The 19,208-nt window shown below is 60.0% G+C and overlaps 1 protein-coding gene across 3 annotated transcripts in view; it reads right to left on the bottom strand.

Annotated features, from left to right (window-relative positions):
• Positions 1-636: 636 nt before the first annotated feature.
• Positions 637-19,208, bottom strand: part of SBNO2 (strawberry notch homolog 2) — a 41,111-nt gene continuing 22,539 nt past the window's right edge. For all 3 annotated transcript variants that reach the window (XM_045300096.1, XM_004716990.2, XM_045300097.1), the window contains 28 exons: positions 11,606-11,767; positions 9,880-9,963; positions 9,674-9,770; positions 9,346-9,506; positions 9,143-9,276; positions 8,978-9,068; positions 8,507-8,650; positions 8,190-8,307; positions 7,795-7,900; positions 7,467-7,620; positions 6,897-7,073; positions 6,695-6,792; positions 6,406-6,488; positions 5,758-5,949; positions 5,404-5,573; positions 5,050-5,181; positions 4,359-4,494; positions 4,014-4,126; positions 3,843-3,914; positions 3,626-3,734; positions 3,124-3,198; positions 2,882-3,025; positions 2,688-2,782; positions 2,509-2,601; positions 2,296-2,427; positions 2,149-2,225; positions 1,849-2,039; positions 637-1,755 (listed from right to left, as the gene is read on the bottom strand). In XM_045300096.1, the coding sequence (XP_045156031.1) occupies positions 1,274-1,755; positions 1,849-2,039; positions 2,149-2,225; positions 2,296-2,427; positions 2,509-2,601; positions 2,688-2,782; positions 2,882-3,025; positions 3,124-3,198; positions 3,626-3,734; positions 3,843-3,914; positions 4,014-4,126; positions 4,359-4,494; positions 5,050-5,181; positions 5,404-5,573; positions 5,758-5,949; positions 6,406-6,488; positions 6,695-6,792; positions 6,897-7,073; positions 7,467-7,620; positions 7,795-7,900; positions 8,190-8,307; positions 8,507-8,650; positions 8,978-9,068; positions 9,143-9,276; positions 9,346-9,506; positions 9,674-9,770; positions 9,880-9,963; positions 11,606-11,767 (3,822 nt within the window). In that variant the 3' untranslated portion in view covers positions 637-1,273. The remainder of the gene's footprint in view (positions 1,756-1,848; positions 2,040-2,148; positions 2,226-2,295; positions 2,428-2,508; positions 2,602-2,687; positions 2,783-2,881; positions 3,026-3,123; positions 3,199-3,625; positions 3,735-3,842; positions 3,915-4,013; positions 4,127-4,358; positions 4,495-5,049; positions 5,182-5,403; positions 5,574-5,757; positions 5,950-6,405; positions 6,489-6,694; positions 6,793-6,896; positions 7,074-7,466; positions 7,621-7,794; positions 7,901-8,189; positions 8,308-8,506; positions 8,651-8,977; positions 9,069-9,142; positions 9,277-9,345; positions 9,507-9,673; positions 9,771-9,879; positions 9,964-11,605; positions 11,768-19,208) is intronic.

The raw sequence follows: 19,208 nt of genomic DNA, 5'->3' as shown, positions 1-19,208 counted from the left end.
CGCCAGCTTCTCTGCTTTGTGGGAATAAAACATTCAAATCGGCCTGCTTGCACCTCCTGTCTCCTTGGAGTGGGTGGCATGGAGCCAGGTCACAGCCCAGGGTGATAATCCCCTAAATCGCTTGGTCTGTCCGGCAGGCTCTGGGTAGTATCTGAGGCGGGGGCTCCTGGAGATAGCCTAGGAAAGGGGGGGGGGGCGCTGGTGCCATTGTTCTGCAGTGGGGTTGGTTCTGACTCACTTGCGGGCACACACACACACACACACCCCTCTCCCCAGAGTGCAGGGTGAAAGCAGCAGAGTGCTGCTTTGAAGATATATAAGCCTTAAGACCCTGTGGGGTCTGAGCCACTGATGAATGGGTTTGAGGCCTGCTGGGAGGTATGTCTCCCACCCCAGGCACCCTGGGAGCTCTCCAGGGCACGTTCCTGGATGAGGGGGTCCCCTATACCTGGGGCCAGGGGTACTACTGGCCCAGATCTGAGGTGTGTTCCTGGGCAGACCTCAGCTCCACACATGGACATAGGCCCCTGAGGCTTGAGGGAGGCAACCTTAGGAACTGCTATGCTGTGTCCAGCTTCCCCTCCAGGAGCAGACAGATACAGGAGGGGCGTGGTTAGAGGCACAGGACAAAGAAAATAATCAAAAGGATGTATATTTAAAACTCTCTTTACATATGTACATGGGACTTATAAATACACTCTGATAGAAGGCCCCGCCCCCAGGGGCTTCCAGGCCTGGAGAGCAGCGGGGCAATGCAATAACTTAGGGAGTGAGAGGCTGGGGGCATTGCATATATTAATGGGGGGGCCCCCGGAGCCTTGACCCTGAGCACCTGGGGTTTCCTGAGTCTCCAGCTCTTGGACCACCCAGTTTGACGGGTGTGGCCATTGGTGGGTTGAGCAGGGAGCCCCCTGGTCAGGGTGCCTGCCCTCCGGGTTGGGGGGGTCAGGAGAGAAGAGGCACAGAGGGTCCTGGGCCCCAACCCCCAGGGCCTGCCTGACCCCTTGCGCACCTACCCCTAATCCTGAGCAGGGTGGCCTGGGGAATCCCTGACAGACCCATGGGGGTAAGGGGCATGTCCACATGTGCTGGCCCTTGGAGGGTCAGCCTGGGAAGGCACTGAAGTGGGGGCCCTGTGGGGCTGGTTGGGTGGGCAGCAGCTCCCTGCCTCTGGTTGAAGAGGACCACTGCCCTGTACACTGGCCGAGGGGAGGGACATGTGGACACATAAATAGGCCTCTGAAAGTGCCCCAGGTCGGGGCTGTGTGCTCGCCTAGGAGTTGGGGAAGGGTGGCCCAAATTGGATAACACTCTGGCGCTCTGGACCCCCGCCAACCCCTGCTGCAGCTGGGCCGGGGGGCACCGCAGCTGGCACGGTCTGCAGGGAGCGCAACATGTCCTCCAGCACCTCCTTGAAGTTGATGTCACAGCCGTGCTGTGGCATGTCCACTGGGTCTGGGGGCGCTGTGGGATCGGGGGCACCCAGCAGCAGGCCGGGGGCAGGGGGCATTTCAGTGGGCAATGGAGGGTAGGTGAAGCGGGGCACGGGCGGGAAGGGCACAGCTGGCGGGCTATAGGTCAGGTCCAGCACCTCGCCAGGCCCGCAGGGTAGGGCCAGAGGGCGGGGCAAGGTGGGCGGGGGTGGTGCAGGGAGGCCCAGGCTGCGCTGGCGCTGGCGTTTGCGTTTGACGTCAGCATCCATCAACTGCAGCTCCTGCAGCACGCGACGCACGCAGCCCTCGGGGACCTTGATGCCTGCAGAGGGGCGCGTGGGCGGGCAACGTGAGGGCGGTCGGGGACCCTGGAGGACCCCTACCGCACTGCCCCCATGGCCCTACCGCTCCTCACCAACTTGCTTCTTCTGGTCCTTGGTCTTGAGGCGCACGATCTGCAAGTAGCTGCTGCTGGTGACCTCGGCCATGACGGCTGCGATGCGGCCCCACACGTGCAGCAGGGCCCCGCACAGCATGTAGTGGTGGCGCAGGCGCAGGCCCTGCACACAGTCCTTGCCGTCCTGGACTAGTCGGCAGGGCCGGTTCCTGTGCCAAGGGGTGGAGCTCAGCCATTCCCGAGGTCGTGGCGACCCCTTCCCCAGTCCTTTGGAGGTCCTGCCCTGCCCCACTCAGGCCCCACCCGCTGCAACCTCACCAGGCCGCGTGGCTGCAGTGGGTCAGCGAGAAGGCGTAGCTGCTCTCCCAGTGCTCCTGGGCCTCCTCAGCTGTGACCTGGGGACACAGGCAGGTGAGGGGGGGTGGCAGGGACAACGTGGGGCCGAGGACAGGGTACGGGTCTCACCCTGTGGAACTTGCGGCAGAGGCCGTCCAGGGTCTCCGGTTGGCTCTGCCGGCCGATGTTGGGCTTGTATACAGTGAAGTGCTTGCCGCGGTCCTGCTCGGCCAGCAGGCAGCTGGTTTTGTTGCCTCGGACCTGCGGGGGGTGCAGGTGCATGTGAGGCCGGAGGTGTGCTGGGAAGGGCTGGGGAGCCCAGAAGGCAGAGGGGAGGCCCACCTTGTAAGAGAGGTAGAAGCCGTCATGGGAGCCAGTCAGTTCCAGGGACTTGGCGAAAGCCTCCTCCCAACGCAGGCCGCGGTCCACACTGATCTGCCACCGAACAAGGGCCATTAGAGGGCTGGGTGGGCAGGGCCAAGGACATGCTGGTTGGGTACAGGGTGGCCGGCCCTGCTTACCTTGTAGAACACCACCTGGCCGTCCTGGGGGTGGCCAGGGGTCAGAAATACCTGCTGACTCTCCTCGTAGATCTCATCCACGCCCGGGGCCAGGTCTACAGGGGCACACGGGGAGGGGAGCATGTTGAGGACCCCCCCCAGCGGCAGCCATCCTCCCACAGTAGGCCCCGTCCCCACCCTGGACGGCCACGCACCCAGGATGCCCATGTCGTATTTGCCCTCCTTCTTGTCGGCGGCAATGAGGTGCTCGAAGGTGTCGGAGAAGTACTGGAAGAGTGCGTTCTGCTTGTGCACCTCCAGGCCCAGGATGCGGTTCAGGAACTTGGGGATGGAGCAGTCTGGGCGCCGCAGGAGGAAGAGGAGGTCACCCAGGGCTCGCCCCACCCCACCACTTCCTCAGGCAGCCCCACAGGAGGAGCTCCCCACCCCCACTCACCCTTCTCCACATCCAGGCAGCCTGACCTGGATTCTCGGCCACTGATGCCCACAGACTGCAGGCCCTGTTTCATGTCTGGTTGAGGGTGGGGGAAGAGAGAGAGTGGGTGGGGGCTATACCCATCAGACCTTCAGTCCACCTCAGGACCCTCCTAAACCACTCCACCACCCCCCATCCCCGCTGGGGGGTTTGGGAAAGCAGTTGAAGGGCCTAGTAGTGTGCTCAGAGAGGGCAGCCCAGCCCCCTTGCCAGCATCAGGTTATCTCAGAGTTGGGCTTGCACCGGGTGGGTGATAAAGCCAGTACTCGAACCCAGTGATGGGATGGGCAGGACGCTGGTTTTTTTAGCTGTATTCTGCCCCCACCCAGCAGAGAGGGCAAGCCCCCCAGGACCCATCCCTGGTACCATCAAGCCCCTGCTTTAACACGGGCAACCTTAAACAGCACTCTTCCCCAGGCCCGGCTGGCCATTGCCCCCCTCCCAGATTCAGCTCTGGGCTCACCCCGGAAAAAGGCTGCATCCCCTCCAGGGTAGCCCAGGGGCAGGGGGACCTTGTTCTCAGTCTGGCTCAGGATGGTGGTGAGCACGCAGTGCAGGGCCCGTGCACCGTACTGTGCAGAGAGAGAGTGCCCCAGGTCAGTGTCCCCACCCACCCGCCCACCTGCCCCTCCCCACCACACTCCCATTGGTATGCCCCTCTCTATGCTCCACACAGGGACCTTGTTCTCGAAGTTGTACTTGCTCAGGTCTCGGGACTCGGTGGCACGGCGATCTCCGTGGGTCAAAGCCCCCTGCCAGGGAAGGAGGGTTAGGATAGGGCGGGCACGGCTCCTGCGGTCCTGGCTCCCCAGCCAGCTCCCGCCCAGGGCACGTCCCCAGCTGGCCCTCACCAGGCTCTCCAGGCGCTTGGCCACGATGGAGGCGAACCTCCGCTCGCCTGCCAGCTCCGAAATAAGGAACACGTACTCGGGTGCGGAGACCTGGTTCGACCGGTGAGTGCGGCCTGCGTACAGAGGGCCGCAATCAGGGTGGCTGCCCAGTGGGCGTGGGGGGGCACTTGGGACAAGGGAGGGAGTGAAGGGCTGTAGAGGTCCTTGGGTGCTCACAAAGGCAGGGGTGGGCCTAGGAGGCGGGCCCATGAGGTGGGTGGTCTCATAGAGGTAGGGAAGGGGCTCAGAGAGGGGCCAGGCCCAGTGGAGGCTGCATGGGCTCCTGGGGTGGGACGCAGGGCTCACCGAATTGCTGGATGGCACGGTCTGCGCTCCAGGGCAGCTCGAGCGTCATGTGGACACGCCGCCTCTGGTTCTGCACCCGGCGGTCCGCTTGGAGGGACACGCCCGAGCTGGACGCCTCTGAGATGATGGCCACGAGCTGGGGGCCAAGAAGGCAGGTGGGCGAGCCAGCCAGGGCAGTCACCCACACAATTAACCAGCTCCCCGCACCTCCCACTTCTCCAGCCGAGAGTAAGAGGTCCATGGTGGCATGACACCACTGGGGCAGAAAGGGGACTTGTGTTTGCCTGGCACAAAACCCCCCAAATGCTGCCAGACAGCGTAGGCTGGGCCGCATGTGCACGCTGGTGCAGATGTGCGCGGGCGAGGTCACAGGTATGTGAACAGTCGCCCATGACGGCGGGAATACCAAACCCAAAGTCAACCCAGGCTGTGGAGGCGAGGCTGGCACCGCGACCCACCGGGCAGGGCCAGCTCCTCTAGGCCAAAGCTGGAGGCCAGTCAATGGCTGGTGGGGACAACGGCCTTGCTAAGATTAGCAGCTGATGCTTAGCGTGCTACCGAGGCTCCTGCAGATGCGCCCACCTCCTTGCCAACAAGCCCTGCCCAGCACGCCCATCTTTCACCTGAATCTGTGCCCACCTCCTCCCCTTTGGTGTCCTGCCCAACTCCGACGCCCCACCAGGGTGCCCACCTTCTCGCCGCTCATGAAGCGCTCCTTTTCCCTGAGGTTGACGTGGTCAATGGACAAGCCCTGCTCTGCCCGGGACTCGAAGACTACTGTCCCATTGGGCCTGGACACCACCCGTCCTTTCCTGCCAGTCATCTGTGGCCGTGGGGAGACAGAAGGGGGGCAGGGACAGAGTGTCAGTAGTGTGGACCCCAAGTTGGGGGGTCTTGCAATGGGGCCCACCGATTAGTTAGGGTTGTCCGCAGACCCTCTCCCCCGACCCCAGGGCAGGCAGGTGGCTAGGCTTGGCCTGGACAGTGAAGGCTGGCTGACCACGCGGCTCTGAGACTTGTCCACAGTCAGTAGGTGATCCCTCACCTCAGCCACGGCTTCGGGGCCCCCGAGCTGGTCGATGAGCTCATCCAGGGTGTTTACCGGCAGGTCCCGACCCAGGTCTCGCACCTTGGCCAACAGCTCCTGCTTCAGGCGCTGCACGCGCTCCAGCACGCCTAGACCCTGCACGTCCCGCTGTGGGGGGCACAGGGGGCCTGCGGAGCATGGGGAGGGGTGGGACCAGGAACGTTCTCCCATAGGACCCCCCAGCCTGGCCCTGCCCGACCTCTTCCCTGAGCAGGCAACCCACTGGGACACAGAGGGACAAGGGGCTGCTCCGCCTCCCTCCACCTTGAAGGTCATGCCCTGGGTCACGGAGGGTCAAGAGGCCAGCCTCACCTCTGTCTTCAACAGCGAGGCCTAGCGCCTCTACAATGACTACATCGTCATCGGCCAGGGACTCAGGGGAGGAGTGGAAGTCGCTGTCCAGGCCGGCGTCTGACTCTGTGCTGCTGTCGTCGCTGATTCGGATAACGCCAGCCACTTCGCACAGCAGCCGGGGCGTCTTGACGGCGCGGCTCCGCGGCCGCCCTGAGGGAAGGGACATGCTCACTGGGGTCCGATTCAGAGGGCCCGGTGGGGAGAAGGGCAGCAGAGAGGAGTTGGCCAGAGAGCCTGGGCGGGGACGATGGGGACCGTGCTCCAGCAGGTCTCATGGTACAGGTGATGACAGTGCCCATCCTGGCCCCCAAGCCCGACAGGGCTCCCTTCATTGTTATCTGATTCCCTGCAGCCGCAGGCTTGGTTGGGGGGAGGCTCTCTGGCCCCTTTCCCTCTGCAGCTTGGTCCCCTCCACATAGCTAACCACTGTGGCACCAAGGGCAGCTAGCCATCACTCAAGTGGAGGGAGGCTTGAGCTCAGCGGTTTGTTAACTCAAGGTTTCTAGGCGAGGAGCAGGACAAAGGGGGGACACCATGGGCCTGTGCCCTCATGCCTGGGGCTTCATTGGGCTGGGGAGCGGGGGTCAGGGGCGGGGTCTCACTCACGCTTCCGCTTGGCGCCTGCAGCTCGCTCGCGCCGCCTCTTGGCTGATGGGAAGTGCTTCTGGATGAGCGAGAGGAAGACACCTCTGGGGGGGAGAGGCGGGGTCAGCTTGTTGGCCTCCCCTGGGTGGACAGGAGGCTCCGCAGGGCTCTCTGGGGACAGGAGTGGGTGGAGGGCAGGTACCCAGGGCCAATCCTGCCTCCAGGGGCTCGGCTGGGGGCTCCCAGTTGAGTCCTTGGGGAGGGAGTTTGGTGGCTGGGTGGGGGGGGCACTGTGGGCCCAGTCGCTCACTCTGCGGCTGAGACGAAGCAGTGCAGGTGCCCATCGTTCTCGTCCAGCACCTCTCGGGTCCGCGCCTCGCCTGTAGACTGCAGCCCGATCACCACGCACTGTCGTCGGGACACTGGCCGTCAGAGGTAGGGCAGCTCTGCCCCGCCCCTCCTTCAGCCCACCCTGTTCAGCTCTGCCTTTCAGGCTGGGCCCCACCCCTCACCTTGTCCCGGGCCAGCTCCTGGCGTGCCAGCTCTACCAGGCGGCGCACTTTGGCTGCGATGCACAGGTACTTGAAGAAGCGCTGATGAGCTGACCAGAACTGGCCCCACAGGGACTTGCGTGACTCCAGGCCGATCCAGTCGGCTGCCCGCTGGAACATGCCCAGGGCTTCGGCCCACTGCAAGGACAGTGGAGCTGAGCACGGACTGGTGGGCGATGCAGTCACCCACACCCAACCCCCACGGGTTAGGTGGTGGCAATCGGCTGCTCACTGGGCATGTGGGTTCCCACCTGGGCAGTATACGAGCAGATCAGCAGGCTGAGTGATTATGGGGTGCAGAAATGTTGGGGGCCAATGAGTTCCCCACCCCAGGGGTTCTAAACCCAGCCATGCTACCCCAGCAGACCCTAAGTGAAATCTGGAGACACCTATGGGGGTGCCACGGCCCTAGAAGGGTGGGGGCCAGAGTTGCGCTCTAGCACCTGCAGTGTTCAGGGCAGCCCTACCCCCGATCCAGCGAGCAGCCTGGCCCGTTCTGTGCACACATATGTCCAGGGCCTCCACACTCACCAACAGGGCCGCGCGGTTATAGATGCGCTCAAAGGCGGGGGCCAGCGGGATCTCCTCAATGCGGAAGGTAACCCCGGAGAAGCTGAGCTGGCGTGCGATGTACATGCCGCTGACTTTCATGTCCATGGCCACGATCTCCATGGCGCCCACGCCCCTGCAGATGCAGCCCAAGACCTCAGTGCTCTCTGGCTCTGCATGGCAGGGCAGCCTGTGCAAAGGCCCTGTGGCCAGGAGCACCTGGCAGCCCACCTCTTCTCTATAGCACGGGAATGCTGAGCCAGAATGCTGAGGCAGGTCCCCTACCCCACCTCGCAGGGCAGGTGCCCACCTCTTCTCGATGGCGTGGAGAAACTCTTCGAAGGTACGGAAAGGCGTGCCCTCACCCCAGATGCCCAGGCGGCTCATGTAGATCATGTTCCGTGGCTCCGAGGCCCCTGGGCAGCGGGAACAGGAGGGGTTGTCAGCCTGGCCACTTCAGCCAGAGGTCAGGCTGGGCCTCAACAGGCCCCAAAGATGGAGCCAGTGCCATGGAGGGCTGAGGGGCTGGGCAAAGTCTTCGTCCTCACAGCCTAGGGTGCTGTGAGTGGCAGCTGGGGCCCAGATGAGCCTGGTGATGTCAGAGGCTGCCAGAGCAGCCTCGCGGCCCAGGCATTGCTAGTTGGCGGCAGAAGGTCCAGTACAGCCAGCTGAGCCTGTCCCACTCTCTGCTGTCTGGCCCCTCACCTGTGGCGCTGGCATAGACGACCCGGGCCAGGGGCAGCTTGCTCTGCAGGTCCAGCACGGCTTTGCCCATCTTGGTGGAACTGGCGTTTTTGGCTTTGTGGCACTCGTCAAATACGATCTGTGGGTGTGGGTTAAGGACCATCCCACATGCAGGATCTGACCCCGTTGAAGGCAGCCTTGGTCCCCCCAGTGCAGGATACGACCCCATTGAAGGTCCCTCCCGCCCCCAGTGCAGGATACGACCCCGTCGAAGGTCCCCCCGCCCATTTGCAGGATAAGACCCCATCGAAGGTCCCTCCGCCCCCAGTGCAGGATACGACCCCGTCGAAGGCGGCCCCGCACCACTCGAGGATCTGCCGGAGGCGTGTGCGGTGCTGCCCGCCAGCCTGGCTTTCTCCGATGAGCGCAGAGTAGGTGGCAAAGAGGACGCCCTCGGAGGCAGTGTTGTCGCCGTATTTGATCTGGAGAGAGCAGGAGTGGACATGTGCGTGGGCACACTGTGCCCATTTGTGAGTGCTCTTGGCTGCTGCAGCCCTCACTAGGCAGAGGCCAGAGACCTGCGCTGGTCGTGGGCTTCAGCTCAGTGTGTTGGGGCACAGACCCCACCAGGCAGGAAGAGCAAGAAGAGGGTAGTGGGGCCTTGCTGTGGGGGAGGCAGGGGAGCCCAAAGGCCTCCTCAAACTCAGGACAAGAGGGGAGGGAGGCGGGACCTCAGGGGTCAGGTGGAGGAGGGGGTTCCCCCAGGCAGGGGGCAGGGCAGGGTAGGGCCGGAGGGGTCCTGGCCGCACCTTGCTGAGTGCATGCACAGGGATGCTGGGGGCCTCAATGTCCCGCAGGTCACGCTCCGCGTCGTACTTGAGATCATTGGAAACGCTGAACCTGGGAGAGGACCCCGGGGTCAGGAGGGGACCAGGCTGGGGCCCGCCTGCCCAGCTGGCTCCGGGAGTACTCACCACAGGGACTTCTTCCTGCCCTTCAGGTAGTTCTCGAATATGATGCCAGCCACTGTGCGGCCCTTGCCCACACCAGCCCCGTCACCGATGAGGAAGCCAGCCCGCTGTCCATTGGGGAGCAGGACCTCATGTTGCTGTGGGGGAGAGGCAGTCAGTGCCTGGGGGCTGGTGGCGGGGTTTCAGAGTGGGCAATGGGCACACACCTGGCAGGCATAGGTGATGGCCTCCAGCTGCAGGGCAGACAGTGCCCCACTGTCCAGGGTGCAGACAGGCAGGGCCAGCATGTATGTGACATCGGGTGGGGGCACGCTTGACAGGGTGCTGGTCTCCACGACACGGTCTGGGTGGTGCTTCCCGATCTTGGCTGCAAGGGCCGGAGGTTAGGAGTCAGGCTCACGCTGCCAGAGAGCCCAGGGCTCCTCTGAGGAGCGCAGAAGGGCCTTGTGTGACCAGCACACAGCAGCTGCTGGGACACACACGAGCTTACCCCCCACCCCTACCCCCACCCCGATAGCCACTGCACCCACTCACACTTGGAGGGCACGTAGTCAGCGTAGGTCTCCGTGTGACCCAACTCCTCTGTCTCCTCCTCCTCAGCCTCCTCCTCGTCCTCGGGCTGGCTCTGCGACTGAGGGGCAGTGTGTGGGGGTCCCGACCCTGAGACCCCCACTCCACCCCCTGCAACTCCATGCCCCTACCAAGACCCCCAGGGGAGGGGCAGGCCAGCTAAGGCTCACCTGGTAGCTGATGAGGAGTGGAGTGGCAGGGAGGGTGGACACGGAGTCCTGGAGGCCTGGGAATGGCCCGCTAGGCAGGAAAAGCTAGGGAGGGGGTGCCAGACAAGCAGTCAGCCCAAGGGACACTCCCGGTAAGCTTCTGGGAGGTTGACTCACGGATCCCTGGCTGGGTACCCACTGCGGGCATTGGGGGGACAGCAGCGCCATCTGGGTACTTAGGCAGTGGGGCCCCTATGTGGCCAAGAGAGCTGGAGGCCTGAGAGTCCCAATTCACAGTGGCATTTGGGGTACAGGGTGGGGTCCTCCCAGGGACACACAGACATGGTATGCAGCAGCTGATTGGGTCCCTGGAAAGGAGGGTGCCTGGCCTAGGCTGGGTCCACTGAGGAGTCCAGGACCAAAAGGTGGAGATTACAGGAGTGGGGCTGACCTCAGCTCTGAGGCCAGGTGGCCGAGACACCCAGTGGAGCCCAGAGCAGGCGGGTGGTTGGCGCTCAGGGATGGCATGGTGAGTGTGGGCAGCCATTGTGCCCCTTGCTGAAGGCTGCCCTAGTGGGGTTATGATTTTGTGTGGGGCAGGAGCCCAGGCTTCTCTCTCAGCAAGAGACTGGCAGCTTGAACCACTGACTTCTTGGCCAGGGCCAAGTGCTTAACTAACAGGCCACTAGGGCTCCCTGCACGGACTTAAAAAACCCTCCAAAAGCAAGTTTTGAGTCACGACTGACCACAATTGGAAAAAGAGTAAAAATAGCCCCGGAGCATGCTAAAAATAAAGAAGACCTGAGGTTGAGGCTGGGGAGTAGGGGGGCCACTGGTCTTGCCCAGCCCCCTGGTCCCCGTCAACTGTCCTGAAGCTGAGCTGCAGGGTTCGGGTCAGACAGTTTGAGGAGAATGGGGGTGATACCGGGACAGCTACTGGGGGAGGGGGGAGCTGGGAGGAGAAGGGGGTGAGACCAGGATTGGGTGGGGGACGCCCGGAACTAGGAGGAGAAGGTAGGGGAGGGAGCCCAGCTGCCCCTTTCGCTCACATGACCAACCGCACACCAAGCACACAGGGTTCCGGGAAGGGTGAGTCACCGTTCCTGCAGCCAGGGGAGGGGGCATCCTCAGGCCCTCACCACTGCCTGTAGGGACAAGGCCTGCAGCCTTGGAGGCCCAGGGCAGTGGAGCAGGGCTGGGGGCTCATTCCAGCCGACCTGGGCCAGCCTGTATGGGTGGCCAGCGGACAGTGAGCCCTGATGGAGCGCGAGCTTGTGCCTGGCCCGCGACTCTAGCCTGCTCATGGGGGGACTTTTCAGTGAGACTCAGGGTCCACCCCCTGAACTCCGCTCTCAGCCCCATGGACCCCCTCAGGCCTCAGCACCTGGATTCCTGTGTGCAGTTGCTCCCACTTCTGCCAGTTAACACCCCCCACCTCTGCCAACGATGTTCCCATCACTGCCCACAAACACCCGCTCACCTCTGTCCAGGGATGCCCTCCCACTGATCGTGGATGCCCTTCCAAATGACCCCCCTGGGTTTGTGAGGTGAGGGGGACCAATAGATGACCTCACATCTGTGAGTGAGGGGCTTACCCTCGGGTCTGTGAGCAGGTGGGGGTGTCTAAGGTGACCCCCGGTCTGAGAAGGTAAGGAGGCCCATGGGTGATTCTCCCAGGTCTGTGCGAGGCCAGTGTCCCCCATGGGCCTGTGGCAGTGGTGGGGGTAGCACAGGGGAGGAAACCGACCTTGTCTTGGGCAGGCGAGGCAGTGCTCACATCCCAGATGGTGGGCACCTGGCTGAGGCCGTCGGCGGGCAGGAAGTCGGCCGTGTCCACAATGTCCGAGAGGGAGTCCACGGATGAGGACAGGAAGGAGGCATTGGAGAGCTCGTCGAGGCACGAAGAGTCCTGGGGGCAGAAGGAGGGTGTGTGTGAAGGGGTGAGGGAGCCAGGGACTTGGGGACACACAAGGTGGCTGCTCCAGACAAAAGCTGTCTCTTCAGCCATGTCCTTGGTCCCTTCAGGGCAGTTTCTGGGGGAGCCTGCGGTGAGCACATTCACCTGCCTCAGCGGAGTGGGAGGTGGGAGTCCACCCAGAGGCCCATGGGAGAATGGCCTACCCTGGAAGAGGCCCTGTCCCCCACAGGGCTCCGGGAACTCAACTCACTGCCATCTCGTTGGCACCGACTCACAGCAGCCCTGGAGGGCAGGGTGCAGCTGACTCTGCGGGTTCCTGACACTAACTCTATGGGGTTAGAGTCTCCTCTTTCCTCTACGAGGCAGCTGGTGGATGGCAGCCTGGCATGGAAACACAGTCCGCTGGGTTCCTGGAGGCAGCAGGAGTTGGAGGAAAGGTGAGTGCCCCAGACAGCCAGTCTGCAGCCCCGGAGCTGGGGACTGTGGTGACTCATGGGGAAGGGCTGGCCGCAGGGGGCGCCACCTCGAAAACAGGGGAGATGACTTAGGCCATCCAGGCCCCAATGGGAGGAGGGTCACAGTAAGCCAGGGGATGTGAGGACAGCGCAGGGACACTGAGAGATGCTCTGACGCGACGCGGGCTGTGGAGACCCAGGATGGCCTAGTGAGTGTCAAGGGGGCGGGGCGGGGGGTGGGTAGGAGGCCAGAAACCGGAAAACCTAGAGCCAGTTCTCCCTAGAAGCTCTTGAAGGAACCCGCCACACAACCCTGATTTTAGCCCAAGAGCCCATTTTGGACTCTCAGCTTCCAGGACCGAACCCCAATTAACCCTTCACAGACCCAAATCGTATCCATGGCAGCCCTGTGGAGCAATGGATGCAATCTGCAAGGGAGCGCGCAGCCGCATCTCTCTCCTGCAGGGTGGGCACCTGGTGGGTTTGGACAGCCAAGCGGACTGTTGGAAGCCCACCACAGTTGTCAGATGCCGCCAAGACAGTCTCAACGCAGCACGACTCCTTGTGCAGCTAAAGGAGCTCGTTCTGTGTGAGCTCACTGTACCAGCCACGGACCCAGTCCAGCTCCTGGGGCTTCCTCTTCTTCACTGACCTGCTCTACCGAGCAACCTGGCTCTAAGGAGCGTCTGGCCATACTTGTTTCAAGACAGACCTCTTTGTTCTTGTGGCCGGCTCCACACTCTCAACATTCCTCTCCAGCACCACACTTCAAGTGCATCCATTCTTCTTCAGTCTCCTTATCCACTGTCCACCCGCCACGTGCATAGGAGCCTGGAGGAGACTGCAGACACCAGGCATCAGGTCGGCAATGTCAGTCCTCGAAGTGAAGGCTCTGCTCTGTAAGACACTGCTGAGGCTTTGTGCGGCAGACTTTCCCAACATAATCCCTCCTTCTCAACTGCTGCTTCCATGAGCACTGGTGGTGGATTGACTTAAAATGCCATCCTTGACTTCAACCTTGTCTCTGTTCATCATGGTGTCATCTAGCGGTCCAGTTGCGAGGGTTTTTGTTTCATTCACATTGCATCACGAAGCCTGCAGTCCTTGATCTTCATCAGCAAGTGCTTCACGCCCTCCTCTAAGCAAGGCGAGGTTTGTCACACTACAGATGGTCAATACGTCTTCCTCTAGTCCTGGTGCCACCTTCTGCTTCATATAAGCCAGCATCTCTGATTAACTGCTCTGTTCATGGCACAGTGGTTACACGTTGGGCTGCTAACTTCAAGGTCGGCAGTTTAAAACTACCAGCCACGCCTTGGGAGAAAGACAAGGCTTTCTCGTTCCATACGCAGTTACTGTCACAGAAAGCCACAAGGACAGCTCTCTCCTTGACGGCGGTGGGTTAGGTTTGAGTCTTTCTAAGGTAGCGCCAGTGCATTGGGCTGATAACCACCAGGGCAGCACTTGATGCCTCTAGTCTCTCTGTGGGAAAAAGATAAGGCAAGGCTTCCTGCTCCTGTACGAGAGCGACAGGCTCAGAAACCTCCAGGCGCAGTCTACCTTGCTCTAGAGGGTCACTCTGAGTCAAGGCTGACACGGTGCCAGCGAGTTTGATTTTTTTTAATATACAGATTGAATAAGTATGGCTAGAGGATAAGATTCTGAGGAACACCTTTCCTGATTTTAAACTGCGCAGTGTTCCCTTGTTCTGTCCATGAGCACCATGAATTGTCCTGGAACTCCAGCTCCTCTCTAAGGGTGTTCGTGCATCATGATGACCGCCTTGCCACAGTCAGTACCACGCAAGCAAGCATCTTCCTGGTGGTCTCTGCTTTCAGCCAGATCCATCTGACATCAGCGACGATATCCCATGTTCCACGTCCTCTTCTGAATCCAGCCTGACCTGCTGGCAACTCTCTATCCATATAATTCTGCAAAGATTTTTAATTAGCTTCAGCAAAACTTCACTTGCATGTGATAATAACGATGTTCTAGAATGTCTGCATTCTGTTATCTTCCTTTGAAATGGATCTCTTCCAGCCAGGTGGCCGAGCAGCTGTCTTCCAAACCTCCTGTCATCAACAAGTGAGTGCTTCCAGTGCTTCATCAGCGTGCCGAGACATTTCCCTTGGTATTCCGTCCACCTTGGAGTCTTGTTTCTGGCCAGTGCTCTCAGCGCAGCTTGACTGTCTTCCTTCAGCACCATTGGACCATGCTCATATGCCCCCTCCGGAAACGACCAGTTCTTTCTGGTGTAATGACTGCATTCCTTCCACCTGCTTTTGATGTCCCCTGCACATAGAACCCTTCAATCTCGCACCGTCTGTTGTTGGGAGGTGCCATCCAGTTGACTCCGGCTCGCAGCGACCTTACGTACCAAAGAAGGAGACAGTGCCCGGTCCTGTGCCAGCCTCACAACTGTTCTAATGTTGGAGGCCACTGGTGCAGCCCCTGGCTCCGTCCGTCGGTCTGTCCGTCTCGCAGTGGGCCTTCCTGTTTTCGCTGCTCTTTTACTTTACCAAGCACGATGTCTTTCTCTAGGGACTGGTCTCCACTGAGAACATGACCAAAGTATATGAGACCAAGTGTTGCCATCGTTGCTGCTCAGTAGTCTGGCTGTACTTCTTCCAGGATAGATCTGTTGACTGTTAGCAGTCCCTGGGACTTTCAATGCTCTTTGCCAGCACCGTCGTTCAAATGCATCCATTTGCCCTCGGTCTTCCTTATGCAGTGTCCAACTTTCACAGGCATATGAGGCAATGGAGAATGCCATGGCTTGGATCAGGCATACCTTAGTCTTCAAAGTAACATCCTTGCTTTTCAACACCTGGAGAGATCTTATGCAGCACATTCACCCGATACAATGTGTCATTTGATCTCCTGACTGCTGCTTCCATGAGCACTGACTGTGGACCCTGGAAAGATTAAATCCTTGGACAACTTCAATCTTTCGTCTGTTTATTGTGATGCTACTATAGGCCCCATTGGGAGAGTGGGGTTCTTCTTTATATCGAGTGGTTAAGTCATAGTGAAGGCTGTAATCCTTGACCCTCATCAGTAAAGTGCCTCAAGTCCTCCTTACTGTTAGCAAGCAAGGTTGTGTCATCTGCGTATCAGAGGCTGCTGATAAGCCTTTGTCCAATCCTGATACTACATTCTTCTTCTTATAATCCAGCTTCTCTGAAGAACAAAGGAATCCTGCATCGTTTAAAATCAGGAAAGGTGGGTGTATCCTCTGACCATACTTGTTTAATCTGTGTGCTGAGCAAATCATCAGAGAAGCTGGATTACAGGAGTGTGGCATCAGGATCGGAGGAGGGCTTATAACAACCTGAGGAATGTAGGTGACCCAACCTTGCTCACTGACAGGGAGGAGGAACTGAAGCACTTGCTGATGACTATCACGACAAACGGAGAAAGGGTTGAAGTTGTCCAGGATTTCGTCTTACTTGGATCCACAGTCAGTGGTCATGGAAGCAGCGGTCGGGAGATCCCAGACATTGACCTCTTTGGAGTGTTGGAGTGAAAGGATGTCACTTTGAGGGCTAAGGTGCACCTGACCCCAGCCATGGTGTTCTCCATTGTATCCTATGCACGTGAAAATTGGACACTGGGTAAGGAAGATTGTGAAAGAATTGGTGCATTTGAGCGGTGGGCCTGAAGGAGAACACTGAAAGTACCATGGGCTGTTAAAAGGACAGGCTGATCTGTGTTGGAAGAAGTGAGGCTAGAGTGCCGGACATGTTGTCAGGAGACACCAGTCCCTGGAGAAGGGCATTATGATCGGTAAAGCGGAGAGTGATGAAAAGGAGGAAGGCCCACTACGAGATGGACTGACACAATGGCGGCCTCAGTGGGCTCAGGCATAGGAACACTTGTGAGGATGAAGCAGGATTAGGAAGTGTTTCCTTCTGTTGTGCATGGAGTCGCTATGGGTCAGAGCCGACTAAATGGCACTTAACAACAACAGATGATTGGGCAAAGTAATCAAGTTGAGTAAGTATGGTGAGAGGATACACCCCTGATGCGCGCTTTCTCTGATCTGAAGCCATGCAGGATTCTGCTGGTTTCTCCCCACAACCACCTCTTGATGCATATACAGGGCCCGCAAGAGCACAATGAAGTGTTCCGAATTTCCACTCTTCCCTAGGCAATCCGTAGTTTGTAACAACCCACCAGCCGCATGCCTTGGCAGAGCGAATGAAACAGAAGTAAACATCTTTCTGGTGGTCTCTGCTCTGAGCCAGAGCCGGACATTAGCAATGAGATCCCTTGGTCCACGTGCACTTCTGACTCCAGCCTGCACCTCTGGCAGCTCCCGTCAATGTGCTCTGCGGCTGAAATGGTCCTGATGGCGCTGTGGTCATGCACTAGGCTGCCATGCTGGGGGGTGGGTGGGGCAGGGGGAACGCAGTGCCTCAGTGTGGTCGTGGTCTCCTGTCCTTAGCATACTGTGGTGGTTTGTGTGTTGATGTGAGGTTGGAAGCTCCATCAAGTGGTGACAGGTGGAAGCAACAGGCAAGTCCAGGTAGAAATGGCACAGACATGGCTGAGGCAACCCCAGGCTGGAGCAGGCCCATGGAAGCCACAGCCTCCCTTCAGAGCACTGGCCCTTCTGATAGGCTCCCAAGAGATGAGCCCCAGGAAACGGGTGCACAATGCTGCACAGAATTAATGTTCTCATGACGAACGAACACACAGGCACAGAGAAGCCACGCAAGCTGGAGGTGTGGAGGAGGGGGACCCAGGACATGGCAAGCAGAGGCAAGCCTCCCCGAGCCAAGAACACCTCCCGTGAAGCGGCCGTGTGGCCTGCAGGACAAAGGTCATCCCCAATAAGCTGGGGCTTGACCTGAAAGCATCTGAGTGTGACCAAAAGGCCTGCAACAACTAAGGGGGCAGGAGAAAGACAGCGCTGGAAAGAGAACCCCCAGAGCACAGGGCACAGCCAGTGGACACATGGTGACAGGGTGACCAGTGGATACCCATGAAGGGTGTGACCAATCACACAGGACAGACACCCTGAACTACCCTCCTTGACTGAGCGGAGATCATCTTATAAGAGCTGAACGTGCTGGGTAAACTGTCACCAGAAACTCGGGGACACGCTAAACTGCACGTGTGTCCAGATGACGAGAGGGTCCTGTGGCTAGTGCCCACCCCTTATAACTCCTCCCCATGCCTCGACGGGACCCGCACTGACAGGTGGGAATGTATGGCGGGGTTGTGGGGGGGCCTCTGGGGAAGCAGCATGAAAGTGGAGGCCCAGCGCCACTGCCTAAGCATGGTCCCCACTGCGGAGCATGCCCATGGGTCACCAGCTAAGACGAACAACAGCAACATCTGAGGGGCAAGAGGGACAAGCCCAGTTCCTGGGGGGGGGATCATAGGACAGGCCTGGGTCCTGAAGGGTTCATGGGAGGGGCAGGTGGGATAGATTGGGTGGGTGGGAGGGGTATGTGGGAACTGAAGTGGGGGAGTCAGCACTTAGCCAGCCTGAATTCTGAAAATCTTACCCCAACCCACAGCACCCATAGTTGGGATCCTTTCAGGGTGGGAGGCCGCCTTGAACCCTGGGCCAGGAGAAACAGGCTGTGGACTGACCCAGCCTGAGTTAGGGCAGGGAAAGAGGTGAAAGGTCTCAGGGCAAGAATATACAGGCATACACACGCAGGTTCAGCAGAGCCAGGCCCTCGGGTCCCCACAGGGACCCCTACACCCTGAAGTTGCAGTTGTCTGTTTGGACTGCCTTTCCCATGACAATGCCCTCACCCCCAGGGAGGGGTGTCCCCACCACAGACCTGGGAGAGGGCCTACAGCAGTGTCCCCAATCCCCAGAGAGCACCTGAGAGGGGTGTATACACTGCAGACCTGGGAGAGGCCCCATGGAAGTGCTCTGTCTTCAGCAGATGAAATGAGGGGTTCATGTGATCCCCTCCTACCAAAGAAGTAGGGCAAAGGGCTGGGCAAGAGCCCCCTACCATAGCAATATGGTGACCTCAGAGGGGAGACACCTGACAGTATACCTGGCTAGGTGAGCAGGTCCCCAGCACAGGGAGGAATCAGGAGGAGAGTTCAAACTGCTAAGATGTGCGAGGAGGGGACTCACACACACCGTCCACCTCCCAACAACCCCCCATTCGACCATCAGAGACCCCCACCCCCAAGGGACCACCTGCCAAACTGAATAGCACCAAGCTCTCCAAGCCTGGCCAAGTCTCACACTGGGAGTTCCTGCTGCCAGAGCTACCCAAAAGCAGCATTGGTTCCCTCCCCCTGAGCTGGCAGGCACCTGAGGCTGGGTGCCCATGGGAGGGATTGGAGGCGGGGCTTGGCGCTCGAACAGCCCAGCCCCAGGCACACCCCCTCAGGACAGCCTGCCTCCACCTCTGTTCAGTATCCACCTACAACAGGGGTCCCCTGGGAGGGTAGACACCATTTCCTCACCCCACCTTGAGTCCCCGAGGAACTGCGCTGGGGGGAGGGAGTCCGAGTCATGGGTACAGTGGGTCTGTCCAGCCAAAGCTAACCATACATGGCCCTCATCCCGCTCGCAAAGCTATAGAACAGGGCAGCGTGGATGGGTAGGGACACGCCTACACAATGGGGTTTTCTAACTGCTCGCACAGCGTTCCTTTCAAGGACACCCCGCCCCCCCAGGCCACCCCGTGATCATGCGAGGCGGAGACCACCAACCCATCGACCCTAAGAACATCCCCCTCAATCCAGCTCCCTGCCTGTGGGAACTGCTCCAACTCCAAGTCCCCACAACACTTGGGGTCACCAGGCAGGGTCGCCCTGAAACCGAGCCCGTCCCCCCGCTCCCTTGAGCGGTGGGCCTGAAGGAGAACACTGAAAGTACCATGGGCTGTTAGAAGCTCAGATTAACCGCTCTGTTCATGGCACAGTGGTTACACGTTGGGCTGCTAACTTCAAGGTCGGCAGTTTAAAACTACCAGCCACGCCTTGGGAGAAAG

The sequence above is a fragment of the Echinops telfairi genome, unplaced genomic scaffold, assembly GCF_000313985.2.
Source record: "Echinops telfairi isolate 266 unplaced genomic scaffold, ASM31398v2 ScPeMD7_7459;HRSCAF=8497, whole genome shotgun sequence".
Classification (NCBI taxonomy): domain Eukaryota; kingdom Metazoa; phylum Chordata; class Mammalia; order Afrosoricida; family Tenrecidae; genus Echinops; species Echinops telfairi.
Note: the sequence above shows the minus strand (reverse complement) of the source record. Positions and strands in the feature narration are given on the sequence as shown.